A 26,153-nucleotide genomic window follows, 5' to 3' on the forward strand; every position below is an offset into this window, starting at 1 on the left:
TGGAAGAGTTAAATATTGTTACTGAAATGTTTAAAATACCATCACCAATCGCTAAATTGCCACATTCTGAATGTCGAGGTAAACATTATCAGCTACAGCATTAATTAAATCTATAATTTACATTTAAAAAAAAAGTGTTTCAACACTAATAAGTGTTTCAATAAAATATTCTAAAACACAAAACATCAGTTAGACAATTTAGGACTATCAGACATAAACATCCCAAGATTAACAAGTTTAATGAAAAATAGAGAATATCCTCCAGCTGAAATACCTGAAAAGTATTACAATATTGTCCTTTTTATTCCTTTTTTTTTTAATTAAATGATTTGGAATCAAAATTTGATGAAACTTCAAACTTCAATATTAGTATATGATCTTGGTGTAGTCCTATCGATTATAGTTGAGACAAAATATGTTTTTGACGACAAGACTATCTATAAGATAGAAAACAATAAACTAGAGTTTGAACGTAATGTACATAAATAATGAGCTAAATTTTATGGTTAAAAAAGAATAAATAAAATATAGATGCATATTACGCACACGCTCTATTTTTACATTACTACAGATTATGTATATGTTTTTTATTTTTTAAATATTTATATTCAGTATTTACTAATTTGGTAACAATATTATATTTAACATAACTGTTTTGTATAAGTTATTTTTTATCACACACACACCCATATAATTAAACAGATATTTTATTTTTGAGAAATATTCCCTCACCCTCTGATATATAAATCTGAATCCGCACCTGTGTCTATACATATTATTGTTTTGCTTTAAATAATATATCACTATTCATTACCTTCATACGAGACACGACTTATTGACATATTTAATGATTAATAGGTACTTCATAGGCACTAATTATACTTGTATGGCTGTATGTACAAAATGTTAACTCAAATAATTTTATATTAGTAAGCAAATTATTAGGTATTAACATTTTTCGTATTATTGATGGGTTAGGTATTAAAATTTAAAAATAATTGCTATTTAAATCACTAGGTAAATAAGTCATAAATATTGTCTATTAATACTCGTAAGTAAATATGTAACTACAACTGTATAAGCTAATTATTCATAGATATAATATGAATAACGAAAACAATTTTTAATTAATATCGACATATTGGTGTAATAAACTAATAAATATAATATAATAATGATACTATGATAGAATTAAAAAAAATTAATGCATTTTTTTTATTTAAAAAAAATTCATACATATACACACCATAAAGTCTTTAAATTTTATTGTTTATGTAGTAATATTATATACAAAACTTACAAGGTAAAAACTTTTTTATTCGATTTCTGAAACTTGCAGTGTTATAAATTCAATATAATTTACAAAATACAAAGTAGAAGTTTCGTAAAGTATTCGAATAAATCAATAAATGTATTCAAATACTATTTTAAATAATTTTTGATAAAAATATGATAGATCATACTTATTCAAAATATATAATTAAATAGGTTTATTAAATCGTTCAAGCCATGATACTATATACTAGTATATAGTCTATATTATATAAATAACATAGTATGAAAAATTAAATCATATTGACCATCATATGCAGAGATAGGGGCTCGGTGGGCTTAAGGTTTCAATTAGTTCCCCAAATGTATTCCCAATAGTATATGTATCTATAGATTTGTATCATTATTCACAAATATACTATTTTAAGAGCATAACAACACTAATTTTTTTTTAACCTAAATTTTATAATATTATTTAATAAAACGGTTAAAATTATTTCTTCTACATCAGTGTTTTTATTTTACTGTTTATTTTTATATTTGTAGTAATATTGTAATACTATAGAATATATTATTACATTAATAAACTTTAATTTATTTAGGTATTCATTTTCGTATAGAAATATAATTAATTCCCACAGACTGAACGCTGGCTGATTTTTATTTTTTATTTATTTTTTTTTTTTTTACAATAATTTAATTAATAAAGCCAAAACAATTTTGTGAAAAATTGGTAAACTGGTCAAAGAACTGCTAAAGACGACAGATCTAAAAAAAATAGCTACCATTTAACTCCACCACAGGTTCTAATTTTTCGAAAACTAATTTATGGAATATTAATATATTATTCTTTTATTCTTTAAGTTTTCCTTAATTGTACCTATTGAATATTGCAGTGTTACAATTTGTAGTAGTTAATTTGATTTTAGCAAATTGAAGTAGCGCCGAGGCTTATACATTTAAGTGCAATGGAATCAAATTATTTACACACCCACCCTGTGGCGTATATAAGATTTATTTTCACTATAAGCCAATTTACCACCAACATAGCTACAACTAGAAACATTTTAAGGAGTCAGGGGGTTTTAATTATGACATAAATAATAAAAATGTAGGAGTTTTAATTTATAAATACATATTTATTATTACTTATACATTATATAATGAATTAAGCATTTTTCAATACTAGGCAAACTTGTTCTATGACTTTATCACCTATAAGTCAATGTAAAAAAGTTGATTCTTTGGTGATTCTATACAAGATTTTTTGACAATTTTGAATTAAATTTGAATTCACTCGTAAAGCACTCTAAAAAAATTATATAACGTTTAATATTTAAGACAAGTGAGCTTTGTATAATAATTAAAATAAAATAAGCAATTATTGCTTTGTAAATAATTTAAACTTTAACTATTTGTATTATAGAGAAATATGAAAAGATACTTCTTTAAATTCATTGAGGTCCTCTGATTAAGCATTAGTTTTTAATATTTCTTTACTGCAGTTATCATTATTATTATTGTTTGTCATTATTTTAATCGTAGTATAAATGTATAACCACTATTATTTTTATGACTGCATCATATCGATTCAAGTGAATCATACCTTTCAAAAAGTTGAAACGATTACGCCCCTGACCTGAATGTATTTTAAGTAACAATTTTTAACAATATTAAACTATTAAAGTTAAAGATTACTTAATATACGTAAAACCTATATTATTTCTAACAAGTTTTAAGGTAATATAAAGTTATAAGTTATAACTATTATCTCTTATTCACAATAAAATATTGTGAATGTTATCAAAATGTAGGTACCTATTTTAAAAGTAAATTATCATTAAAGAAAACAATAAGTACCTACCTAATGTACCTATATAGACACTTGTAGTATTCAACTAACGATTTTCCCTCTTATAAGCTATAGTATTCTATTATTTCTATTTAACTATTTGTAATATTAATAATCTACATTATCCTGTATCCTTTATTAAGTTTATAAAATATATGCATCATCATTATTTAATTTGAAATATTAACCTATAGTTTTTATGCAGAGCAAATAATTTTCCAATAAAAATCTGTGGAAAAATAGAAAACAATTGATTCGATAATACCTACTGGCTACTGTTCTATAGAAAATAAATAGTTTACTTGAACAACTGGAAAATTAATGTTATTTATTATATTGATCGTTGATCCCCTCCCATGCTTTGCCTGAATTACTCCACAGTAATTGACACAACAAATAACGAAAACAAATATTTGAAATATTGGTCTGTTAAATACATAATTGTCTCGTGACCCAGGCGTAACCATGTATAGGTACGTATATATAGCGTTTCAGTGTTTGATTACCTACTGATTAGTATACTACAATTATACGCGACTGTTCGTTACCATAATAATACAATATTATCCGTCTAATTTAATAAAGTATTGTGATCTGCCCGACGAAGACGCTTCCGCGATGTCCAACGAGTTCCGTTCCAAATTCAATCATAGGACTGCGCTAGCGGTGTTCGTGTTCGTGCTTTTTGAATTGCTGAAAACGAGTCTCGGTGCACCGCTGTTTAGTGATAGTAAATCGTCAACGAGCAGTGTCAGTAGTAGCGACCAACAACAATAATGTGTTAATTAAGTTTACAATACCTATGTAATACCTGTACCTACTATGGACCTACTTATATTGTGTTTGTGTGTAAATGGTACATAATATGTATACCTGTGACCTGTCTAATAAATGATTTGTTGACATGATTAAAAGAGTACCTATTTATGTTTCATTTAAGTGTTTTAAACTATAATAGCAAGCTCAATTAACATTATGACGTATAATTATTATATTTATATTTAAATTACCGAGAATAATATTTATAAACGATTATCATCGAACAGAACTGACACGGTCGAGCCTTCGCCTCACGCGTCTCGGTGGTGAAGGTTGCAGTGTGGCTGTGAGAGTGATTCTGATCAATCAAACACCAAATGTGCTGTAAATGTTTTTATTTAAACGAATATTCAAATTTTAATTAAAAAGTGCATGTATATTTTTTAGACTTTTTTTATTTTAATATACCTGAGTTACTTATATGAGAGTAAGTGATAATTAATAATTGATAATTTTATACATTTTTTACTACGAAATATTTTGCAAAACTTTTTTTTATTACTAAATGAGAATCACTTTTTTAACTATAAATAAATAATCGGATAATTTTTTTTTAACGCTAAGCATCTAAATCGAAATCTAAACGAAGAGTTTCTGAGTTATAAAACTATATAATATATAGTATATATAATACATAATATGCATGTCATGCGTCATGTGTATAATAAGGATAATAGTCCTTAACAGTGTTTTTATAATAAAGATAAAATATATTTAATATTTAGATTAGTACTCGAACAACTTTTACAAATTATAAAATTGTGATCAATATTAATTAATATAATTTAAAATTAACCAAGCTCCACATTTTAAAGCCTGTTGCCTTGCTATCATGAATCAATACTGTGTTTTATATACAAGAAACTGAGAAACTACTAGTTCGAATTTCAATTTACACACATCGACATTTTTGAAAAAAAATCTATACAATTTTATACATTTTCAACAACAAGAAAAGAAGTTCTAGTATAACAAATAAGTATAAATCGTCACAGAACACCCCTTAAAATTTAAATTGCAAAAAAATAAATTCAAGAATTTAAAAATATTAGTGTTTAAGTTTGAAAAATGTAATAAGTGGCCTAGAAGTTATATCAATTAATCTCTCTCTACAAAAATAAGGCTGTTTATAGGGTGTAGTCTAACTTTAAATATATGGCATACTAAAATGATATGTTCGATGTACCTATACGTGCATGATGTTAAAAATTTATATTATCGAATCAAAAGAGTACCATATATAATATCAAGAGACTACATTTCAAAATGCACTATTTCCATTTTACACTATTTTCAAAAATCATGAATTCTGATAATGATAGTATGCGTTTAGAGTGTTTAGAGTTTTAGACACTAATATAAAATGTTTGTTTGAAGCATATTACAATCGAACAACATAAAAATAATATTACATCAATATGTAAATTCAACTTATATTAATCAACTATTTTTTTTATTTTATATTACAAATTTTATAGTATATTTTTAAAACTATAATAATTAGTTGAAAATATCAGAATTATATTTGGCTTTTGCGATAAAAAGAAATATTTTATCATTTAAATTTTATCATAAAAACTCCTCGTTTTGACTAAGATAGAAAGATTAAACAAAAAACATTAACAATGTAGTAGTTTAGGACCAAATCTAAAGACATTTTATGAATTCAAAATCAAATTAGGTATATCCTTTAACATTTTTGATCAATTAAAAATAGGTATAATAATAAAAAATATGAAGAATTTGGTTTAAAACCTATTATCTAGTTACTTCAAAAAAACACCTGGTTGGAACAACAAAAACTGGTGTAAATAACTTTTCTTAAACCTTGTAATTGATGATGACAATTTTCTTATTTAATTATATTTTAGTATCTAGTTTGAAAACAAGTTAAAAACATATTTTGTAAAAAAAGAACATAAACTGTATTGATCTTAAAATTTCTTTATTTTTCATATAATCTCACAGGTAAATTTAATTTTTATACTTGACCAAGAAAGGGTCATTACATCAATAGTATATTTTAATAGTAATCTTATAATCTAGAGTACATTTTTAATTCAATTTAAGCAAATTGTCAACTTATTTAATGAGAATACCAATTAAGTACTTCTATGGGAATCTATACCTTAAACATTAAAAGTATAGTATCATAGATAGTAAATCACTACATACCTATATTATAATATAGTTAAACATGTATAACACATAAGTAACATAATTAAAACTGATCACATAATATAATTAACACATAATACGTAACATATAAAAAAAGGAATGACAATAAACAAATAATAATATGTCCCCTAATGGTTATAGGTAACATATATGCAATTAGTCTATGAAAATTAATGTGCAAGTGTTTTAAACATAATAATATAATTATTAGGTACTTTGCACATTTTGTTTTCTTATAGATAAATGTTTTACAGACTTTTGATTACAATGTATTTGTATAAAAATAATAACAATCTAAAGCATAAAACTTATTAAACCAAATTATAATAATTAATTTTAATAAATGAAAATTCAAATTCGATTATGTTATTTTTATGAAAAATTTTTATAATAAATAGGTAACAATATTAGGAAATAGATTTTTTTGATTATGTTATACAGATGAATTTTTTAACATAAGACTTATTATATCAGAATAATTATTTATTAATCTTTCCTTTTTTTTTTTTTATTAGTAACATGGAGTTTTGTATTTTTTTTAAGTTTAGAATAGGAGAGCAGAAAAATACTACTAATTGTATTACCCCGGCATTTGAAATCCATTTGTTTTTTCTTTTAATTACCATAATAAGAGCTTAATAATAAATAAATATTTTAACTAATTTTTCAAAATTAAAATGTTTAGAAAACTGTAATTTTAAATTATAACATACTACTTTATGTTAAAATAAGAAATGTACAAACATGAAGTTGTAATCTAACAGTTATTTAAAATGTTATCATTGTTATTATAATTAATAATATAATATTTTATATTAGATATATTATATATTAAAAACAATATTTGTATCAATTATTGACAGAAAAAATGTAAATGTTGTTCTAAATAAGTAAGAAGCCAGAGTAAATAATTTAAGACTTCAGATATGTTACCAAATTCCACATAATTATACTAGTATCAGTTTTACAGACATAGCTATAGTTTTAATAATAAAATATAATTAACAGTTAAACATTTACAAAGTATACTTTAATGTATTTAAAATAATATAAAAATAAATGATAATTTTAAAATAATAAGTCTTTTATGCTAAAAAAATTCATACTACTTATATTTATTTTTGCACAATACACAATATGCATACAATGCTATGTTTGAGTAAGAATTTCATATAATTTGGTTTATGAATATATTTGTTATACATATATGATATTAATAAATCCGTATAAGTTGTGATTTATTTAAGAATAATATATTGTTCAAAGATTAATTTCTTCCTTATAAAAAGTAAACATAAAAGTTAAGGTTAATATTTAGTTAAGATTTAGTCTTCAATGAAGGTGTCATTATTGTGTAAAAGATTTTGTTTTTCCGGACAAGATGGTCTAAAAAAAAGGTTTATTAAAAATTTAAAAATTATGAAAATTATTTTTACTAAAAAACTGGTTCATTACTTGTTGGATTCAAGTTGATTTCTTTGATGGATACTCATATTTAAAATTCCTTTGTTCATGGAGTCACATGTCCACAAAATAGCTGTCAGCAACAAAGCGGCTAAAATCCAATAAATTAATATTATACAACTTAACAATTTAAATGTATCTTTGTTATAATCTTAAACTATAATAATTAACACATTGAAAACTTATAAATGTCATTATTTATTAACTCAATTTGATAAGAAGAAATTTAAGATAAAAGAAATATACCTAATTATTTATTTTGTACAGTTATATAAAACTAAAAATACTGAATAATTGAAAATATAATTGCAAAAAATATATATATTACAATAAAACATATTATTAAAATATAATATTTACCTGATAATAAAAGACAGAAGAATAATTCCACCATATAGTAACCATCTGAATCAACAATTATACCGCTTAACAAAGCAACAACAGCAAGACCAAGATTTTCAACAGACTGTGCTCTATATATTACAAAAAAAAAATTATATTAAATAAGGAATTAAAATACAGTTAAATTTTTTATCGTTGTCTAAAATAAATTTTTTTAAATAAAAAAATTGTTATTTGTTTTCCTCATTAATTTATTGATTCACATAATATACTAGATTAAGTTTTAAGTTTAAAATTAAATTAACTTCAGAATAAAAAGAAATCTTAAATAAATCATAAAAATATATTAATTAAAATCTATATTGTATTAACAGTTTACGATGATTTGACTACATTATATTTAATTCAAACTCATTTATATTATATATGTAAATATTTTATTTTATAACTCTATATCTTATATCATCTATGTAAATAAACAACATAAACATAATTAACTAGTACAAGTACAATATTAACATACACAAAATACTTACATGCCATATGCTGTTCCCATTTGATGTTCAGGAATAACCATAGCAATAAGAGGCCATAATGCACTTGCCAACATCGAGTAAGATAATCCCATTGTGAACTATAAGGAATTTAAAATATTATTATGGTTACACATTTATGTTTACAATTTAAGTTAAATTTTTATACCATAGCAATATAGGGGTTTACAAATGTAAATGCCAAGAACATATGCGAAACCAAGGTACCAAGAATTGATAAGAATACCCAAAATAGATTTCGTCCAGTTTTATCAATGACTAAACCTAATCCTGGTGCACAGATTGATGATATTATATAGATAATTCCATTAATCAAATTGGCAGAATCAGGTGAAAAGTTATACTTTTTTTCAAAGAATACTCTGAAAATTAAAAATTTACAGTGAGGTATCAAATTACAATAATTATTAGATAATTTAATATTTTACTAAAAATACAAAATTTCTTTTGTTACCCAAAATTAGACCAAAACTAAAAGTTAAATCATTTTAAGAATTGATTTATTTGACAATATTGATTCAGAAATAATTTTTAAAATGTAATAAATAAAAATAAAGTTGCAAAATTATTTCAAATTACAAAAATAACATATTGAAATTATGTGCCGACACAACATCAATGATTTAACTCATTGTTAAGTACTATTTTAAAAATCATAACATTATTTAAAATAAATAAAATAATAAAATCTTCTTACTTTCCTAATGCAACAAATGGAAAAATTGATGTGTAATAGAAAACAATAATAAATGTAACTATCCAAAAAACTTTTGGAAAGTATCGCACATCAGACATTTTGACAACTTCAGTAGCATCTGGTGTTTTTCGATGAAGTAACTTTTCGGCTCTTTTATCTTGCCAAGCAAGTAATAAGGCACTTACCAATGATAAAACACAAGTCAAACTTGCTGAAATAAATTATTATAAAATTAAATTAATAGATTTCAGTAAACTTATGATTTTCATTAAATACATACCAACTAACAAAACTATTGATAAACTTTGATAGTTAGGGACACTTATTTGTTTTTTTACATATCGATATAATGGTTCCATAACTATAAAATTCACCGTTGAACCAACTCTGGCAAAACTTATTTGAAATCCAAATACCATATTTAGTTCTTTTCCTTTAAACCATAATACTGCATAGTTGTTTTGAGCAACAGCCAATGATTCTCCGCCAATTCTGTTAAAAATAAATTATTAGTTTTTATAATTTTCAAGTATTTACTTTGAAACTCAAATTTTAATATAAAGCACACTTTTTTATCTTAACGATGTCTATGAATTGAATAAGGGCAGGATATATTTGTATATAAATGTTTCATACACATTTTTAAAATATAATGTTTGGGTAATATTATATTATATTACTCCATACATTTATCAATATTTGTTTTATATAACTACCTAATTTTAAATATTAATTAGAAACAAGTTTTAAGAAAAGTCTACATTTTTTTAAAAATTTAACAAATTTGAGTATATCATAGTATTTTATTATATTATTACAAAAATATTATTTTTCATGGTCAATAAATCATTTAACTATACCAAAAATTAAACATTAAAATATAAATTATTCATTTTATAATTTTTTTCTTCATAGTATATTGAAATATCCGTACTATATTAATTTATATGAAAATAAAAACTAAATTAAATAATAACATGTTTTATTAAATTTATTTTTTAATGGATGGATTAATTATTCTGAATTATACATAATATATTTATGCTTATTCCACAGATTTTATTTGTATCAATTCAATATAAAGATGTTTAATTAATTTAATTAATTTTTTTGTTAAAATGATAAAAGTTATTTAAATTGTATATAATTTAATACTAAAATACATTACCCAAATATTAGACGACCAATTATCATAAGCCAGAGGGTATTCAAATATGCACCAGCAGCAAATACTATTTGACCGAGAACAACTAACAATGCGTAGATGATGGTACCTAAACGTATCCCAAAAACACTAGAAACATTAAAAAAAAAAAAAAAAAGTTAAACAATTATCTAATATAAATTTACTATGTTGTAAATTTATTTATTCATTTTCTTTTATAAATACAACTAAAATTTACCAAAATAAACAAATATTTATAACCTTAAGATATGCTCTTGCAATTAAAATATATGCAGATAAATCTTATGCTAATTCAATTTAACTTTAATTGAAAGTTAATTAATTATGTTATAAAAAAAAATGCATGTACAAATAAAATGCACATATTATTATATAAATATAAATAAAATAAAAAAAATATATTTTATTTATATTTATACATATTTAAATGAAATTTATAATCATCATGTTTTACAAAAGTGTATTAAAAAATGTATATTATTTGTGTAAATGAAAAAAAACCTTTTTTTAGAAAGGACAAATGTCAGTATGATTTAAATCCCAAAAGCATTCATATTGGTTATAAATAAATCAATATTCAGCATATTATTAAATAAATAACTTAAAACCTGTCAATTAAAAATCCACCAATAAAGCACATAACAACATTTGGCCAAGAATACCACGAATACAAATAAACAAATTGAGAAGTTGTTAAATTCATGTCTTGAATAAAATCATCTTGTAATGCTCCAGGATTATCAAAACAAAAATATGAACCTAAAAATCATAAATATTATTTTTCACATTTTCCATACTTTCTTTGAATACAACTAAAAAATACTTACCGAATCCAATTAAACACATTAAAAATAATGCTACAAGTCGTTGAAAAATATGACTTGGATGTGTCCATGTTATTTTGTATTCATCTTCGTGGTTATCAGTTATAGCAGATGACGATGTTGGATTATTTTCCTCCATTCTTAAATTGTCAAAACTAAGTAACTGAAAATTTTAATATAAGTTTATAAATTAAATACACTAATAAGATAAATTGTATAAACTATGTAAACAATATAAATTTAAGAATTATAAAAACTTTAAAAAAACTTGCTTAGTTCTATTTCATAATATAGTCTCTGACATAATGTGTTGTCTTTATTTTAAGAGGACGCCATACCCGCATGTATTGTCTCTATCTTACTAACGTACATCATAGCAAATTTGTATTCAGCAAAACACATTTTGTGATGTTAGCTTTAATATTAGAATAAATTTACCTATTATAAACTTTAAAGGTAAGACCATTGTCTAGAAAATTACATATGATTTTATTGATATTATCATTTTAAAGTTGTAATATTTTACATAACTATAACCCACTTTAAAATGATAATATCAATAAAAGCATATGTCATTGCCTATATAATATTCTTACCTTTAAATTCGATAATAGGTAAATTTACTCTAACATTAAAGCTAATATCACAACATATGTTCTGCTGAACACAAATTTGCTTTTATGTATGTTAGTGAGACAGAGACAACATAGTAAGTATACGTATAGTAAAATACGCCTTGTGTTGTTAGTTTTAATAATACAATTAATTAACAAAATATCTAATTTAAAAGTAATAATGAATTCTGGTTTTTTTTATTTTTATTTTGAAGTGAATTATGAGCACTTTTAAGTTTTTACAAACTTAAAACTTGCTTTAAGGTTATAATATTAACAAAAAAACCAGACGATGAAACACAAATCATATTCTCACATTTAAATTTGATTATCGATCAATTTACTGTACTATTAAATCTAACAACACAAAATCAAAATGTATTCTGGTAACACAAATTTGATATGAGTAAATATTTAAGATGTAAGCAACATATCTAAGCATCACATCCTCTTGGCAGTGGCATACACAAGAGGGGGGAATAACAAGCTGAAGCCCCCCCCCCCATTTCTCGTATTATTATTTTAATTTTAAATCTATCCATGGGGTTTAATATAGTATTTCAAAGAATGTATTTACTCATAATATATATGTCTGTGATTACAATCATAGTCCATAAAAAGGTATCTAATATTTATAATCTATGATTACAACTTAACTAATATTATCAACAATCCAAACATTATTAAGCTAGTCTACATTCTAATAGTTTTATATTTAGCCTTATACAAATATATTTTTTATTTTATTTTTTTTGTTTATTTTGTGCTTAATTTAAATAAGAAATAAAAAAGCAACTATTTTATTTTTCAAGCCAATAAGTCTGTGACAACTAAGTAATTATTTATTTTCAAGTCTCCTCCCCATTTTAAAATTCTGCGTACACTACTGTCTCTTAAGATGGTTCAATAAAACTCAGTGGCGTAAATACTAGTTGCGTAAAGTATACAAACACCACAGGCCCACAACCGGTGAGATGCTAATTCCAATTAACAATACCCTATATTTTATATTAAATTACAAATTTCATAATAAAATAAAAAATATGATGGGAGACACACCATGACTACATTTGTACTATAAGAATAGTGTAATAATGTAATTAAAGCACTTACTCATTTTCAATTTAAATCTCATAAATCTGATAAAAAAAATAAAAGGTGTGCCATAAAAAAGAAGTTTGAATTTGTTGAATGTATATTATATGTAAGTTTTTGCAAAAAAAAATATTACTATCATTAAAATATATAGTATCCAAAACTCTCCAGTCAATGAATTTAAACATAGAATATGATGTTGTTTAACTTTAAGGTGTTATTGATTTAACTAATTTACAAACTAATTATAATGATATACTAGACGATACTAAGAAACTTTGTATTAACTAGAAAGTACCTTTCAAATTCAACTATAAACATAAAAGATTTACAGTTAGGTACCACAAAGGAGTTGATAGTGACCAACAACTTTCAATAATTGATAACATTGGACACTGCATTGTTTCATCTCAAAAATAGATTTAAAGTTGTTAAAATAGTAAGTTATAAGTTTTATTTTTTAAAACCAATTTATTTTACTATAATAGATGAACAAATTATAATTATAGTGTCTTACGATTTACATATAAAATATATTAATGAGATAAACTCAGATATTACAAATCAGCTTTTGTGTTTTAGAAATTATCCTCATATTAACATCACATCTATGTTATATAATATTAAAGACCTAACGGTTTATTTAATCGATCTTGATATCATCATTTCATGATGTTTTCACATAGTGCTTAATTTTTTTTTACTATTTCAGTAACAGTTGCTTCTGCCGGACATTTTTTTCTAAGCTTAAGCTCGTCAATTTATCTTAGAAACTCAATTTCACAAGAAAGATTCACAAATATTGCAATTCTGAATATTGAAAGAGAAAAAACATTAGAACTTAAAATTGACAGTTATAAATAACTGCACAATAAAATTTCTCAAATAGTTTAACGCATTTATTTATGTATTTTATACATATTTTCTGAATAATTATACAAAAGAAAAAATGATGTTATGTATATAATTAATTAATAAATGTATGTATATTATTATTTATCAAGTAAATTATTTATGTATTTTTAATATAATAAATGTTGTATGATTGTATTTTAGATAATAATTACAACGTAAGTTTAATATATTTTGTTTTATTTTATTAGATATTCTATAAATTTCCCAAACTTTTCAAACTTTTAAAATGTACCTAATACAATTTACAAGATGTAATTTTTTATATTTAATTTCACTTGTTAATTCACATATTAATGTACCTAAGTAACTAATTTGTAAACAATAAACCTAACTTAACCGTTTACTAACTTTTTTATTGAAGTAAGTTCCATGTAGTAATAATAAAAAAGAACCATGTTTATTAAATAAAATATGTACCTATGCAATTGTTGAGACTATAGTTCATATTTATCTTAAAACTTTAGATACATTCAATTTTGTCATTGCGTATTTACTTTTTTCTTAGGACCCATATGAGTCATTTCACATAGGCCTCTATATACCTACTCACGCCACTCATAAGACTTCTAATAATATGATCAGTTCTTTAACAAATAAAATGTTCATTTTATTTTGAAAAATTATTATTATACAATAAATTATTAGTTTCAATATTTTAATTTTTCAAATATTATAAATATTTATTAGGTTGATAATATTTCAATATCTCTAATGAAGTGTCGCTGAACTTATTTAAGAGGTGGTAAAATATTGAATTATTAATCAATAATTTGATAAAATCGATTATTATTTAACATATAATTATTTTCTTATACACCGAATCCTACAGATATGCTTTTTAAATCTGTAGCTCTATACAGCGAGAGAACACGTCATGACCTGACGAAAATCGGTTCTTCTACGCATCCACACGCTATATCCTACCATAGTGAAATCGATTTCAATAGCATAGTGCTGAGTGGAAATGCAAAGAATCATTTCTTTTATCATTAAAAAGAGTAAAGATATCTAACAATTAAATGGTATAACTTTGAAAATATAAAAGATCGCTGAACAATGCTTTTGTGACTACATTTTTGCCATTTGGAACAGAAAATTTACACAACGAGGTATACAAGATAACACCCAAATAATAAACACTTTTTTTCATAAAAAGTAAAACTTATTCAGTCATAACTTACCTTCTTTTAACTCGCATAAAAACCACCATAAGTTACAACAATAACAAAGAAAAAAACATATACATAGGTATATCGTTTAATTTGTTTTCAACTCGTATATTTTTTTTTTTTTTATATATATATATACCAACTGTTGACAATAATTATACTATTTATATAGGTATGGTAAACACTTAATAATCTACTAATAATTAAGTTAATTAACACACGATTATAAACTAGAATTTTAACGACAATTATGTCAGATACATTGTAAAATAGCGACCTCGCATGCTGTTGAGTGTTGACGGACATAAGCAATAACATTCAACACAACGTAAATCGACTAACCTTTTTTTCGTTGCAATTCGTACTTTTTAGACCGTCCAACCGACCATACTACAACGTATTGATTAAAACAATGTCAAAGATGATCCCTCGGCCGTTTGCTGTGCGCACGGAACGATCACAAATTGTGTTATATCGCGCGGGGGTGATGTACAGCAGTCGACAGTAAATAATGTAATAATGGACGTCCGAAAATAATAATAATAATAATAATGTACGTGCAACGTAACGCGACAACGGGGGAGTTATAAACTAATAAATAAAAGGCCTTTGTTGTACCATTCTCTATCAGCGTGAATGTTTAGAACACCATAGGGGACAATAAGAAAACACGGACACGACACGACCGTATGTATAATAATATTATTATTATTTATTATGCTCGTGCACATTTCGTATCACAAAAGGCATTATCAGTTGTGAAGGTCTTCACTTGATAGCGTATGGCGAACGGGCGGGCGGGCTGTGGCACGCCGTGAGAGTGTGAGACGCCGCGACCAGTCACCACCACCTGCAGTCACGAGTATAATAATATTATTATCTACTCTACGGACTACGCTAACAGGTTGTGCTGCAGCTGCCCTGTTTGGCTGTTTGCTGTGTCGAGGAAGTCTAAATCGTTATGGTCTTGGCAATGTCGTGTGATTACTGTGATATTTCTTATTTCACCGTTCATCGTACGATTCGAATGTCAAACGCGTGTCATTTGTGACATTTATTTTGTCACTGTGAACAGTATAAGACAGCAGTATTCTATATTGTATTGAATAAACGAATCACTAGGAATTTCACTACTGTAACAATATTCAATATCGTTAAAATCACAAACATTTGCAATGATCGAAAAATCATATTATTGTTGAAAATTCATACTTGAAGTTTGAAAATTAAAAGCAAGTTTCCTCATAAGTTTGTCTTATCGGAATATAAAAAAAAAAAATCATGGTAAGGCTACGTACGTTTTCATGAATGATTGAATTTCAAATGTTCTGACATTGGATATTAAAAGGTAAAATAACAATTTTTGATAATATGTTGTTGTAATTCAAAAAATATTAATTGTATAAATATTACTCAAATTATTATCATTTGCCAGAATAATAGTTTCAAAATCTCAAGCTATTTTATAAGAATTTGAAGTATAGACATTTTTTGGGTTTCTTTTTTAAAAAATATTAATAAAGATGTTAGGATCGACTGAAAAGTTTGATTATTCAATACAAGATCCCCAACATAACACTTTAAATTATAAAAAATAAATAAGAACAATTTTTTTTTTTTTTTATTGTTTGAAGTTCAAATTTTGTACAGAGTAGTAATACTACCATACTTTATAATATATTATGTATATATATTACAGAGAAATCTACTTGAAGATGGAATAACCACAAGAAAAATGTTCTACTTATACAAGTGATGCATAATGTGGTCTAGATAATAATTTATCTAATTATGTGTTTGTATTATTTATATAGGCGTGTGCAGTGTTTTGTGTCTGGTGCAATACATATTTTTAATTAGCCCACAAAAGAATAAACAGCCCTCATTGCCCACTTAATTATTTTATTATAGTTTAGAAAAAATGAAAGTAAAAATTATGTACTTGTTTCACTTGATTATATTATAGAATATTATGGGCATCTAATTTAATGCTCTGTGCCCTGATTAAACAGTGATTGCCGTAAATAGAATAATTTACACTGCTGTGTCCGTATGTGTTTGGTGTACAAGGGACTTATCGTATTGAGCATTTTTCATTCAATCAATAATGAACATTCATATTTTATTTATTTTTTTATAATTCAATATTTTTCAAATTATTCATACTATAATAAACCTTTTAAATAAATTATCAGTTGCAGTAAGAGCATTATACACTATAAACGTTTGCGAGCTTATAAATTAGTTATGATTATTTGTATTTCTGGTCTATAGGATTTATCATATGAAAATATGACATAACAATCCTAAATTAAACTGATTATACTATTTATGTAATATGCAAATAGTTTTATAATTTAAAATAATATATATGTCGTAAGTGAATAAAATAAAAAATATTACATATAAATATTTACATTAATTTGTGTACTAGGAAGTAAGAAGATTATTATATTTTATTATAATATAGATTATTACCAGGGCTTGTTCATGCATTTGCATGTAATTTTTGCTATACAGAAAAACATGCTAACTGAGATACGAATTCATTTCATAACAATAGTAGTACTTATATAAAGTTTAATAGTGCATTTTTTTGCATATTTTAAGTGTAAAGGCATATTTGTCATGTAGTAGATTTTAAGGGTTATTAGCGTATATTATTACATAAAAAAATATTATATTTAATTATTTAAATATTTTGGTTTTTTTTTTGTTTTTTTTTGTTTCTTATTTTATTAATTTTCCTAGTTACAAAATGATAGTATTAGTTTTGATTTATTTTTATTAATTTTGACTATTTTAAAGTGTATACAAATTTAAAGCAATAAAAAACTTTTAAAATGAATTGATGTTTTATAGTTTTAGACATTTAAAAAAATTCTTATGATTTTTTACAAAGTGCATATTTTAATAATATTAGCAAATTTAAATACATATTTCCAAACTTTTTAATGCATATTTTGCCTATGCTTGAGTATAAATGAATATTAATTTATACATTTTTAGTGTCCTGATTATTACTTAGACTCAGATTTATGTATACTAAAAATACATGAAATATATTCATTTGTGTACTAATATTTGGTAAAATACATAGAAATGATTTTTTTAAACAAAAAACATGATTTTAAACTAAAATAAAACAAGTAACAGAAAAGTGTATTTAATTGTTTATAATTGTATAATTTCAATTTCCATAAGAATTATAGTAAAATTAATAAAAGAAATTATGATTTAAAATAATATCTGAGAATCAAAGTCAATGTTCAATGTATCTGAAAATGTATTGTAAATAGAATCAACAAAAAAGGGGAAAATAACTATGCCGTTGTACAGTATATTATGACGAGTGTACCTTGTCATTGAGTAAGTCGCTATAATATATGTGTTAAATTTTAAATTTGAATTCAATAAATATACATATATTTTACTAGTCATACAGTAAACAATACATTTTAAATAAAAAATTTTATTTAATAATTATATTTAATTATTATAATAGTATATTATATAATTATTGTTATTAACTTTTGATTCTTACTGCGGTATAAATAATCAATAATATTAAAGTAATCTAAATGTTTTGAAAATGACATTGTAATAATTACAATTCTTTATTTTTAATTAATTACCTATCCATCTGAAATCTTAAATTATGTTTATTAAAATTTAGAAAACCCTTGAAAGTTATGTATAGGCAATACAACATGCAGTATTTCGGTTCCATCCTTATTAGAAATTCAGAAGTGATAAATGACAAATTATGTACGGGAGCAATCATCACAATAAATTTAATGTTTATATAATACTTATTTACTATTACCTTTACCTATGTAGTAGGAAATAATATATCGAGTTTATTTAATAGATTAGAATATATTAAATCATAAATCAAAAACAAAGTTCATTGATGATTTTATTTGCGTTTTTATTTTTTTTATTGTTTATTTCATTTTGCTGTTGTAGCTCTTGTAAAATATAAATCCGAAAACAAAAAACAATATAATTTTTATCTGATAAAATAACTATGATATTTACTAAAAAAATTTTATTTTCTTAATGGTTTGTCTGTCTACGTGGCTTTATAAATGATTCTTTTATTTATGTTAACATAGTTTGAATATTATTATAGCTTTGTAGGTAGGTAAATATCTTTATTTTATTGTTTTAGTATAATTAATATATAGCTCATAGCTACTGCCTTCAAGTCATACACTCATACCAATTACTATTTACCAGGCATTGCCTTCAGTTTGTATTACACATTAAAATTAAAATATATTTGAAGCATAACTTACGTATATAGTAGAGTTAAAATTTTAAATTAAGTTGTAAAAATTACTCAAATTTAAACTATAATAATATTCTCTTAAAATTAAATAACAAATATTTATTACCTACTCTTATCTTAAGTATTAAATAATTTTAATTACTGCTAAAGAAAAAGTTGGGTGTAGTTATATTATTAACAGCTAGGAAAATATTTATAATTACCATTGTATTCCAACTATAAGTTTTGTATTATTTAACTAATTACTATGGAATGTTAAAAAAATATAATAAAGATCTGTGTCAATAATTTATTAGGTATTTCATAACTTAAGTCTAAAACTATTACAAAGTTTTGTTAAATTAAATTTTTTTATAATACATTAATACATTTTCTAAAAAAACCTATGAAAGATAATAATAATTAATACCTAAGTGAAAATTTTGAAATTCTAGGAGAGTTGATATAAGAAAAATGATTTAGATTTCCACTAAAAACAAGCTGGTTAATTTCTATGTATTGTACATTTTCCTAACATTTATAGTAATAAATAAACATAAGATCATTAAGAACATTAAATACAAAAATTGTAAACTATATTCAATCAATATTGAATAGTAGGTACTTATGACAATAACTCTGTATGACTGTTTGAGTTAATTTACATTTTACTTATATTGTATATTTGTATTACTTATATGTATTGTATTCTTACAACTCGTTATTTTGTTACCTAATATACCAATAATTTTTAATTGTTCATTTTTATCATAAACATTTTAAAGCTGGTGAGTACACTAAATTTAATGTGATATATTATAAAGGTGATGGAAATTATAAGATAATATATTGATATTAATAATATACAAATTATTGAATCGAATACAGCAAAATCTGTACGCTAAAATAGAACAAGAAATAAGAGACAATTTTGTAATGTGTCATAAATGATCTTAGTGTGCAGTGCATATTTAACAGTAAAACGTTTATTATTGATACGTACTGTTTTAAGGACCCATTTGCGAAGGTTACATTAAATGGGATAAATTGTATGAAAATATTATACATACAGAAACTTAAAATTTACTATAATATAACTTTTCAATATAATCATATTATTTATTTCATAAGGATGATTGTTAGCAGAATTTAGAGCTTTAATCATAGGCACAAAATCATTAGGTATGTATGCTGTTTGATAAAATGTATTTAAAAAATTAAAGGCATATCACTGTTTAGATGAACCATTTATCTAAATCAATTATCCAATTTATCTGCAATCAATAATTATTAAACTAAGGTGTTTGCTAAATGAAATTTCGATGTCAATTTTTATACTTGGTAGTTTTGTGTAAAATTTGGGTATAGAAATATTTTATGTTCTTGATTTAATAAAATACCAACATAATATGCAATGATTTACCTTTATGTTTATACATACTATTAGTTTTTACATCAAAAATTAAGTTATTTTGTTTGTCCTCATTTTGTAATAAATTATGTTTTGATAATAATTCAAATTTTAATTGAAATATTTTATAAACATTTATTTAATTTTAATAATAATAATAATAATAATAAATAATAATATTATTTATAATAAATTATATATACATATTACATAATATATTATTGTAATTATAATTTATATTTTACAGAACTTGATTTAAAGTAAAGATATAAAGTCGATCATTACCTACCTAAAATGTATTTGTGGTCTGACTATATACTTTTATTTTCACATAATCTACCTATGACATGTGTTGAGATCTATTTAACTATTTAAGGATAGCTCAACACAATTTGAGCAACAACATTTTTTAGTTTTTTCTTTATTTTCAATTAAATAATTTAAATAACAATATAGGTATATTCAAATCTGTTTGTTGATAAATTGATTAAGCTGTTATCCTCAAAGTATCATTTCCCTTAATTAAAACTTTTACGTCTCTCCTATTTTTTTTTTTTTTATAATTATTATATAAAAAATAAAAACAATACAGATATAGAATACATAGATAAAATAGGACAAATAGGTATACGCATCCTATGTATTTGTGAAAATATTTATTCACCATCGCATTAACAACTGTTGCTAGGAAATATCGGAACCAGGCAACTATGGCGTTGATTACTAGATTTTGTTCAGATTTCAAACTCCGCAGTGGGTGTAGTGAATAATGCTTGTATAATATTGTATGAACACACATGGTTTACAGAAACCTTCGGTACAGGCTACAAATACGGCAAAACGAATACATATCAAAGGTAAAGTAATTTGCGATGGACAAGACACTATTGGTGGATGTACTGGCCGGTATTACCGGCGGATTTGCGTCCGTATTAGTGGGCCAACCGCTGGACACGGTCAAGGTGAAAATGCAATTGTTCCCCAAGATGTACGGCGGCATGTTTCCATGTTTATCAAATACTGTCCGTCAACAAGGATTTTTTGGTCTGTATGCGGGTATGCTACCGGCACTCGTCTCAAATGGTGCCGATGAGGCGGTCATGTTTGGTACTTACGGACAGTGCCAGAAAATAGTGGCCAAATCGGTCGGAGCAAACGATACAACTGATTTGAATTACATCGAAAATGCAGCAGCGGGAAGTATTGCGTCAGTAAGTAAAATAATATTAAATATTGAATTACCTAATTGAAATTCATAATATTTTATAGGTCTATTTATTTTTATAATATTCAATGATAAGCATTATGCATATTGCATACACATAAGTACATAGCACATAAAAAAAATAGCATGTTATAATTTTTCAATAAATATTTACAGTTGTGAAATTTATTTATTTTTTTAGTTTTTTTCTGCTTCAGTACTTTGCCCGACCGAATTGATAAAAATACGTATGCAAGGAATAAGCAATGAGGTTTCAACTAATGAAAAATTGCAAGATCAAACAACAGGTCAAGTTTTTAAAAACATCTGGAAATCTGAAGGTTTTAAAGGCCTGTATCGTGGGCTTGGATGTACAATAGTCAGAGAGTTTATAGGGTGTTCAGTATTCTTCGGTGTATACGAACTATCTCGCGAACTATTAAAACCAGAAGGTAAACGAAAGGAAAACTGTGATGCTCTAGCCACAATGATGGCGGGATCTTTAGCCGGGATATGCACGTCGTTGATCATTTACCCAATAGATGTAATAAAATCCCGTGTGCAGATGGCAATAAAAGAGAACGAATTTCAGATGTTTAAAAATGAAATTCTAAGTAATGGTTCACGAGGATTGTACTCCGGTCTATTGCCAACAATGGTGAAAACCGTACCGGTCACCGGAGTTTTGCTGCTTACCGTGGAGTTTTCAAAAATATTTTACCGAAAATATTTATCGGAAATTCCGAATTCACTGTCAAGTGTTTCCTATCAAAAGTTTTTTTCAATTTGTGATTTTATATCCGGATGGACAGCTGGTTTGTTATAAGTAGTTCAACGATAATCGGACAAAAAATTACGCATAATACGTATTTACATTATGCATTTTAATTCTCAGGTATTGTTTCTACATTAGTGGGACATCCAATAGATACAGTAAAAGTAGTACAACAAGTGACTAATGATAATGTAAAAAAAACCGTTAAAGATATTTACAATCAAGATAAGGCAAATAAAAATTAGTTAATTAAAGTATTAACAATAAAACTAAACAAAATTTAGTTTTTAAACAATTTAAGACTTACAAAAAATATTCCTTTAAAATTTATACTAAATATTTTATATTGAATAGTTCAAAGGATATTTTAGAGGAATGATGTTTCCGATCTTAAGTGTTGGTGTTGCAAATTCGGTATTTTTTGGAACTTATGGTAACGTGATGAGGTTAATCCAAATACAACGCGACGACAGTAAAACAAATAAAAATATTGATGTCAGATTTTGCTACAATGATGATAATTTGCACAAATATTGGCATTTCGACATATTTATTTCGGGTTGTATTGCCGGTTTTTCTTATGCGTTGATAAACACACCAATTGAAGTTATCAAAACATTGTTACAAGCGAGAAGTAAACCTCTTAAAACTTAAATTTACATGATGCATAAAAATATACCTGGTTTAGATATTTCAACTTTCAAGCGAGAATATTCAAAAGAAGCTGAAAAATTAACAACGACCAGACCGACCAGTGCATATAAATTAATGATCGAACTTTATAAGATCAACGGTATACGTTCACTGTATCGAGGTGGAACATTGTTGTTTATTAGGTTTATTAAATTATATAAGAGTAGAGTACACAATAAAATAGTTATTGCATAATATCTATCATATTTTTTAGAGATGTTCCTAGTATGGGAATTTATGTGCTATCATATGAACATGTGTGTAGCATGCTAATGAATTTATCGCATTCTGAAACCAAAGTAGATTCAATGCCAAAACATGTACAAATTATATCTGGTGGCGTAGCAGGTAAATAACAATAACTAATTGAACAAATCATAGTAATAATCAACGCGTAACAGAAATATTTAATTAATTATTGTCAATTTTGAAAAAAATCTTATAATATATTATAATCCATTTCGCATGATTTTAATTTAGGCGTACTAAGTTGGATTTTAGTGTTACCGTTTGACGTAATCAAATCAAAAATTATCACAGACAATATCAAGCAGCCGTTATATAAAGGTGCGTGGGATTGTACAAAAAAAACTTACAATAACGGCGGCATCACAAGTTTCTTACGAGGATTTTGGTTACTTTGCTTACGGGCCTTTCCTGTTAATGGGATAGCATTTGCAACGTACGAAACGTTTATAAACAGTTGTAGATTCGAAAAACCAAGCCAATTCAAAAACACTACGGATGATTCTAAGTGGATGTGATTCGGATTTCGGAGTATTTTAATTAATAGAAATCACATTTTAAACTAGTAATTAGTTATAAGTGTTTAAAATTTAAATAAATGGAGTAGTGGACTAACGTTTTGCGGTGTTCTCCTAAAGTATAGGTCCTAAACCACTCCACTCCACTAATTTATAAACTTTGAATACTTATAACTAATTAACCAATAAACATTTTAAATTCATTTTTAATGTATCAAAATACTCTTTAAAATATATTCTTCTTTAGATTATGAAATTAAATATGTATGTTTTCGAATCTTGTAGAGGTAAAAAAAAGTCAAAATATTTTGAAAATTATATCATGTATATAAAATACTAATTTAAGCATTTATTGAACATTTAAAGTATATACCTACAGTTATTAGTTTTGAAATTAAACTAAAAAAACAAAATCAATTTTATCAAATACTGTAAAAATTCCCGTTTTTCTTGATTTTAATTTTTTTTCCTGAATTATATTATATTAAACCAAAGTAAAAAAGAACACGGAAAAAAGAACGATATTTTTTAAAAATATTAATTATTGTATTAATTGATTATGAAAATTAAAAAATGATCATTTACTACGCACATTTTTACATGGCCCGTATGTACATATATATAGAAATTGTCTACATTGAACTCCTAAAAACGTTCGGTATCTATAAATAATTTATAATTTTTAAAAATATTGAAATATAAAAAATATACTTCTTTTGAAAAATGTTGTTTTCTCATTGCATAAAATTATATGAAGAAGTATAAAAATATAAATCTGTTATTCTCCATATCTATCTTTATTTATTTATTTTTATTATATAACTTAGTATAGTATAGAGTAAAATACATTTTTACTACAACAATCTACATTATAATGGAATTTTAGAATTTTTTTTTATGACCAAATGAACAAATGTTACCAGCAACATGCTAAATATTTTTATATATTATATACAGTAGAAACCGTTTATAATGACACCGATTGTAATGACCTTAGATTGCAAGTCCCAGCAAAACTCCTATTTTGTATGTACTAATTTGTATCGATTATAATGACGTCTGTATAGTGGCTATAGGGATGTTATGACGGTTATTTTTGATTTTATTGGAAATAAGTATGTCTATAATGCCTTTATTAATTTTATCGAAGGTCTTATAACAACTGATAAAGCTAATTTCATCGTTTTTTTGTAAATTTATCGTTAGTTTTCCGATATTCGTGTATTTATTATTATATTAAAAAATTGTATTATTATTTTTTTTCTATATGAATTAAATTTACGATTTATATATATATATAATATAATAACACATTAAAAATGTTATTGTAATAACATATTACATAATAAAAACATATTAAATAACATATATAAAAGAGTTTTTAATTTAATTTTTGTCATTTTGGTTATAATGACAATCGGTTATTATGACCAATTTTGACTAGTCCCTTGAATGCCATTATAACGGTTTCTACTGTATATATATATAAATTATACGCATGTAAATTAATTATGTGATATCATCATTAATTGATAAATAATTAATAATTAATAAATTAATACATTTACTGATGAAGTCAGATTTAGCGTCAGGCAAGTAAGGAGTTGCCGAGGGCAGCAATTTTTTACCAATATTTTATTGAAAATACTGGTTTTTTTTTTTTTAAATCTCATGAGGTAGGTAATTTTGTGAATTAATCTTTACAATTAAAGAAAACATACCTACCTATAATATATACTATAAAATATTACATTTTCATATTATACCAAACACTGATTTAATTTTATAAATATATATCAAGTGTTGGTTTTAATTTTTAGTGTTTCTATTTAATAATTTATTTACCATTATTTAAGACGAAAGAATATTTTTTTCGCGTATTTTAAATCTAATTATAAACCAGAGCCACTGTGTTTATGTGAATATATAATAAAAAGAATGCATATTCAAAAATAAAACTTTTTTCTATCCGAAAGATAAAATTGTGATGATTATTTTGATTAACTATAAAATGCTCTCTGTAACCCTGGTAAAGTAGAAATATTACACAAA

At 24.4% G+C, this 26,153-nt stretch overlaps 2 protein-coding genes across 2 annotated transcripts; one reads left to right on the forward strand and one right to left on the reverse strand.

Moving 5' to 3' along the window:
- Window positions 1–7,186: 7,186 nt before the first annotated feature.
- LOC113556658 (major facilitator superfamily domain-containing protein 1-like) lies at window positions 7,187–15,702 on the reverse strand. Its single transcript, XM_026961744.2, has 11 exons — window positions 15,324–15,702; window positions 11,192–11,351; window positions 10,973–11,123; window positions 10,347–10,472; window positions 9,459–9,670; window positions 9,179–9,389; window positions 8,630–8,843; window positions 8,464–8,561; window positions 7,946–8,058; window positions 7,577–7,676; window positions 7,187–7,507 (listed from the first exon to the last, which is right to left on the reverse strand). Exons 2-11 carry the CDS (start codon window positions 11,325–11,327, stop codon window positions 7,447–7,449), a joined length of 1,422 nt encoding a protein of 473 aa, XP_026817545.1. The 5' UTR covers window positions 11,328–11,351; window positions 15,324–15,702; the 3' UTR covers window positions 7,187–7,446.
- A 5,835-nt stretch (window positions 15,703–21,537) lies between these two features.
- On the forward strand, window positions 21,538–24,187 carry LOC113555690 (mitochondrial substrate carrier family protein V-like). Its single transcript, XM_026960200.1, has 7 exons — window positions 21,538–21,876; window positions 22,072–22,684; window positions 22,765–22,874; window positions 22,999–23,278; window positions 23,333–23,480; window positions 23,552–23,685; window positions 23,818–24,187. Exons 1-7 carry the CDS (start codon window positions 21,538–21,540, stop codon window positions 24,099–24,101), a joined length of 1,908 nt encoding a protein of 635 aa, XP_026816001.1. The 3' UTR covers window positions 24,102–24,187.
- Window positions 24,188–26,153: the final 1,966 nt, after the last annotated feature.

The sequence above is a fragment of the Rhopalosiphum maidis genome, chromosome 3 (assembly GCF_003676215.2).
Source record: "Rhopalosiphum maidis isolate BTI-1 chromosome 3, ASM367621v3, whole genome shotgun sequence".
Lineage (NCBI taxonomy): Eukaryota > Metazoa > Arthropoda > Insecta > Hemiptera > Aphididae > Rhopalosiphum > Rhopalosiphum maidis.